Below are 6,843 nucleotides of genomic sequence, written 5' to 3'. Positions count from 1 at the left end.
CCCTGATTAATGACACCTGATCAATAACTGATCCATGACACCTGATCAATATCTGATAAATGACACCTGATCAATACCTGATTGACACCTAATCATTATCTGATTAATGGCATCTGATCAATATCTGATTAATGACACCTGATCAATATCTGATCAATGACATCTGGTCAATATCTGATTCATAACTGATCAGTGACACCTGATCAACCCGTGAACTGACTGCTGGTTATTGATCCTCAGGCGGTGCAGCAGGTGGTCTGGCACTCCAAGGGGGACTACCTGGCATCGGTGATGCCGGAGCACTCAAGCCACCTGCAGGTGCTGATCCACCAGGTGAGCCGGAGGCGGAGCCAGAACCCGTTTAGGAGGAACAAGGGGCTAGTGCAGAGCGTATCCTTCCACCCTGTCAGGCCCTACTTCTTTGTGGCCACGCAGCGCGCTGTACGCATTTATAACCTTGTCAAACAGGAAATGACCAAGAAGCTGCTCGCCAATTCCAAGTGGATCTCCAGCATGGCCGTCCACCCCGCAGGTGAGCCTGCACACCTGAACAGGTGATCAGGTGACATAACCGCTGTGGGCGGAGCCACTGTCTCACCCGTCCCTCTGTCTGCAGGTGATCATGTGATCTGTGGAAGCTACGACTGCAGGCTGAGCTGGTTCGACCTCGACCTGTCCACCAAACCCTACAGGGTCCTACGGTCCGTACCTGTCCAACGCACGCACACACACACACACACACACACACACACACACACACACACATACACTTGTCCATTATACTTATATCTTATATCCACTTATACCTGTCCACCTCACCTGTGGTATTGATCACTTCCTGTCTGCAGACACCATAAGAAGGCCGTGAGGGGCGTGGCCTATCATCGACTTTATCCGCTGTTTGCCTCGGCGTCTGACGACGGATCTGTCATCGTCTGCCACGGGACCGTTTACAAGTAACACACACACACACACACAACACACTACTACACACACTACTGCACACACTAAACACACTACTTCACACGTGGTCCTCCACACTGACTTCCTGCCTCCCCCCCCACCAGTGACCTGCTGCAGAACCCGCTGATCGTTCCAGTGAAGGTTCTCCGAGGTCATGCCATCACTCACGACCTCGGCGTCCTGGATGTGACCTTTCACCCGACGCAGCCCTGGATCTTCTCATCTGGAGCCGACGCCACCATCCGCCTCTTCACCTAGCAACCAGCCCAGCAGCACCTTGCCCTCTGGTTGCTAGGAGACCATGTGCCGCGTTGCCATGGAGATAATGACTGTTTATTAAACTATCTGAGCTGTATGTTTGTTTGTTGTTGCCATAGTCATCCTGTTGTTTACAGCAAATAAACAGTAAGAACTGGAGTCTGCAGGATCCTGGAAGGTCCAGTGGGGTCCTTGAGGGTCCTGCGGGGTCCTGGCAGGTCCTGCAGGGTCCTGCGGGGTGCCAGAAGGTCCTGCTGGGTCCCGGAGGGGCCTGCTGGGTGCCGGAGGGGCCTGCTGGGTCCTGGATGGTCCTGTGGGGTCCTGGAAGGTCCTGGAGGGTCCTGCGGGGTCCTGGAAGGCCTTGAAGGGTCCTGGAAAGTCCTGGAGGGTGCTGGACGGCCTGTTTTAATCTTGTTAAATATCAAAATAGCTTAATCAAAATACACTGTTGCTGTGTCACTGTTCATCTTGTTATTTTTTATCACTAATAAAACAGAAATGTGATGAATTGATCAGCGGGCGGTCTGATTGGTTCCAGGTGCTCAGAAGCAAAGAAAACATCCAAACCCATTGATTTTTCTGTAAAAGATAAATGAATCATTTTAAAAATGTTTCTTCTCTTGAAATTTGTAATGTTTATTTAAAAAAAAGGGTTTTTTTTTACCCTTCTGACGTTTTTGCCAGAAATTTTCTTTCTTTTTTTTAGGGAGATTTTATCGTGCTGTTTTTTTTCCATCTAAAAATGATTGCCGATATTTTTTCTTTTAAAATGTTAGAAAAATAAACTTTGGACGATTGTTCTTCTCTTAAGCTTTAGCTGACTTATACTTTTAAAACTCTTTGGTGATTTGTAAAGAAAACACGGGGGGGGGGCAGCAAATAGTCCCCTCCTCCTCTGGTAAATAACGGACAGTCCCTCAGGCGTGTGTTTACATCTGACGCCTCACAGTGACGTCACTGCGCAGACATATTAGAAGGTGTGATTTTGAAAGTTCACAGATGCAGACCAATACTGATCGATACAGACCAATACTGGTCAGTAGAGTCAGTGTCACGTGATAAAATCACGCAGAAAGACGCCGCAGTGAAGGTGCGTACAGAGGCTTTTCTTTTGAAAGGTTTTCTAGCCACCTACCGGGTGTGACGTCATATTCTGGCGGCTTGTTTTCAGAGTGACACAAACATGAAGCCCGAGGACCGGATCACTCCGCGCCGCGAGGACTGCGTCTACACCAGCTGCTACTGGTGGGTTCTCCACTGTTCTCCTGTTTCCCTGTTCCGCTGTTCTACTGATCAACTTTCAGTTAAAGGAAATCTTTATACCTGGATCAGGAGAACCGCTGAGGCGTGTACCCATGTGTCTGTTTTAGTCTTGTTTGTGTGGTTCTGTGCGACTGCGGCGCCGGAACCCAGGGAACAATTTGTTCTCATTATTCCCCTCTGTGAAATCTGGTCACTGTTTGACACTTTATACACAAGCGGAAGGTTCTGATGGCTCAGGGTTCTGTTTCCAAACCATTCACGAATAAAGGTTAAAAAATAAAATAAAGTTCCCCCTGAGGAGCATCTGCTGGCTCAGCACTGAGTGGAACAGGAACAGGTTCTGTTAAGGAACCAGAGTACAGTTCTTCTTCCACTTCAGCTCAGTCTGTAGGGTTCCACTTGCTGGAACATTAGAAACACAACGACTCAGTGTGTTCTATGTGTTCCAACTGCTGACAGCTGGAACTGTTCTCAGGCCAGTTCTAATGTTCTAATGTTCTAACATCTGTCTTATCAACAGCACAGTTCCACTTGTTTACAGGTTCTACAAACTGGGCTTATTGGCCAGTTCAACACAAGTTCTCCTAACAGGTTCAACTGTGACGGTGGTTCTGTTGTCTGTTCTTGTTCCGCAGTGAAGAAAATGTTTGGAAACTCTGTGAGTTTGTCAGAACGGAGAGAACCGCACCTCTGGAGGACCTGTTTGTGGTTTTCATCTCAAATGAGAACAGGATGGTGAGAACACGCAGGAGAACACAAAGCTGCTAGAACATCTGTTTCAAATTCTACAGAATGTCTACAAACCCATTAAACATGTGAGGTTCTTTAAAACAGAAACCAGGTACTATAAGATCTTGATCACTTGTCAAGTTCTCTAAGTCCTTAGTCAGGTTCTATAATGGTCCCTAAGGTGTTCTAAAACATTAATCAGGGTCCTGAAGGTTCTCTAAATCACCTGTCAAGTTCTCTCACTCATCTGCCAGTTCATGTAGAGTTCTCTTCAACACATATGAAGTTCTCTAAAACATTAATCAGGCTTTCTAAAACAGTCAGGTTCTCAAACTCATCTGCCAGGTTATCAAGGTTCTCTTTGACAGTAATAAGGTTCCATGAGGCTCTTTAACTCATCTGTAAGGTTTTATGAGGCTCTCTAGAACACCTGTTCAGTTCTGTATGTTCTCCACAATACCTACCAGGTTCCACAAGGTTCTCAAGATTGTCTCTCAACTTCTGTACATTTCCTAGAATATCCACCAGGTTTATGGGCTTCTCTAGAACATCCGTCATGTTCTCTAGGAGTCCTGTTATGTTCCTAAATAACATTTCATTTGCTGATGAGACGTTCTACGTTGGTTCTCGATCAGGTTCCTCTGTGGAGGCAGAAGTCTGGACGCGGGGACCAGCCGGTGATCTGGGTCTGTGATGTCACACAGCTTGTTAGCAGTAACGATGATGTCACTGATGATGTCACTGCATGTTGGATGACACATACAGCTTGTTAATAATGCTGCTGATGATGTCACTGATGATGTCGTGACGTGTTCCAGGATTACCACGTGGTTCTGCTGCACGTCGCTCCGCAGTCTTCTTCTTCTGTGGTTTATGATCTGGACTCCGAGCTGCCATTTCCCTGCAGCCTGAAGCTGTACACCGCCGCCGCCCTCCGCTCAGACCGCCACCTCGCACCACACTACCACAGGTAACACACACACACACTCACACACACAGGTAACACAGGCTTGTGTGTGGACAGCAGGGGGCGGGACAGGTGAGTCCCCTCAGCGTGAGGAGCTGTCGTCATGGTGTCTGTCCGTACGAACCAAGCCCACAGGAAGGGCGCCATGCGTTGATGCTGAATTTACATCATTGCCAAAAGTGTAATAACAGCGTTGAGTCACGCACCGATACATGACGACACATGATGACACGTGACCACAGGTGACAACACTTGATGACACGTGATGATGTGATGATGTGATGACACGTGATGACACGTGATGACGTGATGACACGTGATGACACGTGATGATGTGATGACACATGATGACGCGTGATGACGTGATGACACGTGATGATGTGATGATGTGATGACACGTGATGACACGTGATGATGTGATGACACATGATGACGCGTGATGACGTGATGACACGTGATGACACGTGATGATGTGATGACACGTGATGACACGTGATGATGTGATGACACATGATGACGCGTGATGATGTGATGACACGTGATGATGTGATGACACGTGATGATGTGATGATACGTGATGACGCGTGATGATGTGATGACACGTGATGATGTGATGACATGTGATGATGTGATGATACGTGATGACACGTGATGATGTGATGACACGTGATGATGTGATGATACGTGATGACACGTGATGATGTGATGACACGTGATGATGTGATGACACGTGATGACGTGATGACACGTGATGACGTGATGACACTGACTCAGAGAGACTTTTCCTTGTTGACTATCATGAGGAAAGAGACGTCTGTAAATCACTAAATACTTTTCTATGAGCGTCAAACTCTGTCAAACGTCTTCTGTCTTCTGTCCTGATGAAAACCATCCAGAACATTCGTCTAAAAGAGCCGCAAGATTACATTATTTAGAACGCCATTCAAGTTAGAGAGGCGCTAATCCAGAAGCACTTAGCTGCCGTCAATCTTGACTACGCTGCTCTATTTCACACCGGCTCCGTGACTGTATCCACGCTCCCTGTAATACATCCGTGACTGTATCCACGCTCCCTGTAATACATCCGTGACTGTATCCACGCTCCCTGTAATACATCCGTGACTGTATCCACGCTCCCTGTAATACATCCGTGACTGTATCCACGCTCCCTGTAATACATCCGTGGTAAAAACACTGTGATTCTGCACTGCTTTAGCAGGAAGTGACATCACAGCAGATAACGTGTGTGTCTCCTCCCACAGGAAGTTGCGAGTGGTCTGCGCTGACAGCTTCCTGTTGAACTTTGCGTCGGACAGATCGCACATGAAGAACCCCGACGGCTCCTGGAGGATGCCCCCCCCTCCCTACCCCTCCATCCACACCACAGGTCACATGACCCTCAGCTCAGAGCACCATCACCACGGTTACTGCCTGATGACATCATGATGACATCACTGTGATGTGTTTCCTCCTCAGAGAGTCACATGAACCTCCATGACTTCATCAGCATGGACGCCACTGTCGGCTGGGGGGACGTCTTCAGCCTGGACGCCTTCGTCCACAGATACTGCTCCTCTTCGTCATCACCATCTCCTGCTGCAGCCTCCTCCTCTTCATCAGCCTCCTCCTCTTAATCAGCCTCCTCCTCTTCATCAGCCTCCTCCTCTTCATCAGCCTCCTCCTCTTCATCAGCCTCCTCCTCTTCATCAGCCTCCTGACGTCCTGCTGGAATCTCTGTGTGTTTACACTCGGGTAGATTTGTTGCCATGGTTACCGTCAGTGTGTCGACCTGCAGTGTATGTGTGTGTGTGTGTGTGCGTGTGTGTGTTGCTCTGAGTGTAAGATGAGTTCAATAAAGACAGATCTGATTCTTTTACGTCTCGTCCTGCAGTTTGTTTCTAAAACACGACTCAACCAAACATCACTCTAAACATATATCCACATATCTCTCTCTCTCTCTATATATATATATATATATCCTTCGCTCTCTCTCTCTCTCTCTCTCTCTCTCTCTATATATATATATATATATATATATATATGTGTGTGTGTGTGTGTATATATGTGTGTGTCCTCTGAGTCAGGCAGTCTTCTGTATCAGTCCGTGGAGCCTCTTCCTGCCTCCAGCTGCCCTCTCCAGAAATGACAGTTCAGAGACAGTCCTTCAGGAGCAGGTCCTGTGTCTCCTGTGTCTCCTGAGTCTCCTGTGTCTCCTGAGTCTCCTGTGGCTCCTGTGTGTCCTGAGTCTCCTGTGTCTCCTGTGTCTCCTGAGTCTCCTGTGTCTCCTGTGTCTCCTGAGTCTCCTGAGTCTCCTGTGTCTCCTGTGTCTCCTGAGTCTCCTGTGTCTCCTGTGTCTCCTGTGTCTCCTGAGTCTCCTGAGTCTCCTGTGTCTCCTGTGTCTCCTGAGCTGGTAGAGTCTGCACTGGCCCTGCTTGTGAAGTACGGTGGTGTTATCAGTCCAGCTTATTGTCCATGTGAACACCCAGGTACTTGTATTTATTTACGTCTGTTCTTTATTAATTTATTCATGTATATATTATTTTTTTATGACCAATATTTAATTATTTTTTAAATTTGTTTCTTTATGGACCCGAAGTCCATTATTTATTTATTATTTATTTATTTGTGTATTTATTTATAAATATTCCGACATTCATGACGTC

General features: G+C 47.3%; 2 protein-coding genes across 2 annotated transcripts in view; both read left to right on the top strand.

The window, feature by feature from the left end:
- The window catches only part of bop1 (BOP1 ribosomal biogenesis factor), a 10,958-nt gene extending 9,225 nt beyond the window's left edge, over nucleotides 1-1,733 (top strand). The window contains exons 12-15 of the mRNA XM_088090640.1: nucleotides 241-532; nucleotides 617-701; nucleotides 849-956; nucleotides 1,068-1,733. Of these exons, the coding sequence (XP_087946766.1) occupies nucleotides 241-532; nucleotides 617-701; nucleotides 849-956; nucleotides 1,068-1,221 (639 nt within the window). The 3' untranslated portion in view covers nucleotides 1,222-1,733. The remainder of the gene's footprint in view (nucleotides 1-240; nucleotides 533-616; nucleotides 702-848; nucleotides 957-1,067) is intronic.
- Nucleotides 1,734-2,315: 582 nt separating this feature from the next.
- Nucleotides 2,316-6,056, top strand: ntaq1 (N-terminal glutamine amidase 1). The gene is made up of 6 exons (XM_088090701.1): nucleotides 2,316-2,466; nucleotides 3,120-3,219; nucleotides 3,849-3,899; nucleotides 4,032-4,183; nucleotides 5,443-5,567; nucleotides 5,657-6,056. Exons 1-6 carry the CDS (start codon nucleotides 2,405-2,407, stop codon nucleotides 5,812-5,814), a joined length of 648 nt encoding a protein of 215 aa, XP_087946827.1. The 5' UTR covers nucleotides 2,316-2,404; the 3' UTR covers nucleotides 5,815-6,056.
- The last annotated feature ends 787 nt before the right edge of the window (nucleotides 6,057-6,843 follow it).

Source organism: Plectropomus leopardus, chromosome 17 (genome assembly GCF_026936395.1).
Source record: "Plectropomus leopardus strain MGB_pleo_1.0 chromosome 17, ASM2693639v1, whole genome shotgun sequence".
Lineage (NCBI taxonomy): Eukaryota > Metazoa > Chordata > Actinopteri > Perciformes > Serranidae > Plectropomus > Plectropomus leopardus.
This window is presented reverse-complemented; position numbering and strand designations above follow the sequence as displayed.

Excerpts from the sequence above, each read along its gene's own strand:
- ntaq1 (XM_088090701.1), top strand. The coding sequence starts at position 2,405 with ATGAAGCCCGAGGACCGGATCACTCCGCGCCGCGAGGACTGCGTCTAC. Across the intron at positions 3,220-3,848 it reads TCTCAAATGAGAACAGGATG|GTTCCTCTGTGGAGGCAGAA; the intron begins GTGAGAACACGC and ends GTTCTCGATCAG. Across the intron at positions 5,568-5,656 it reads CCCCTCCATCCACACCACAG|AGAGTCACATGAACCTCCAT; the intron begins GTCACATGACCC and ends TTTCCTCCTCAG.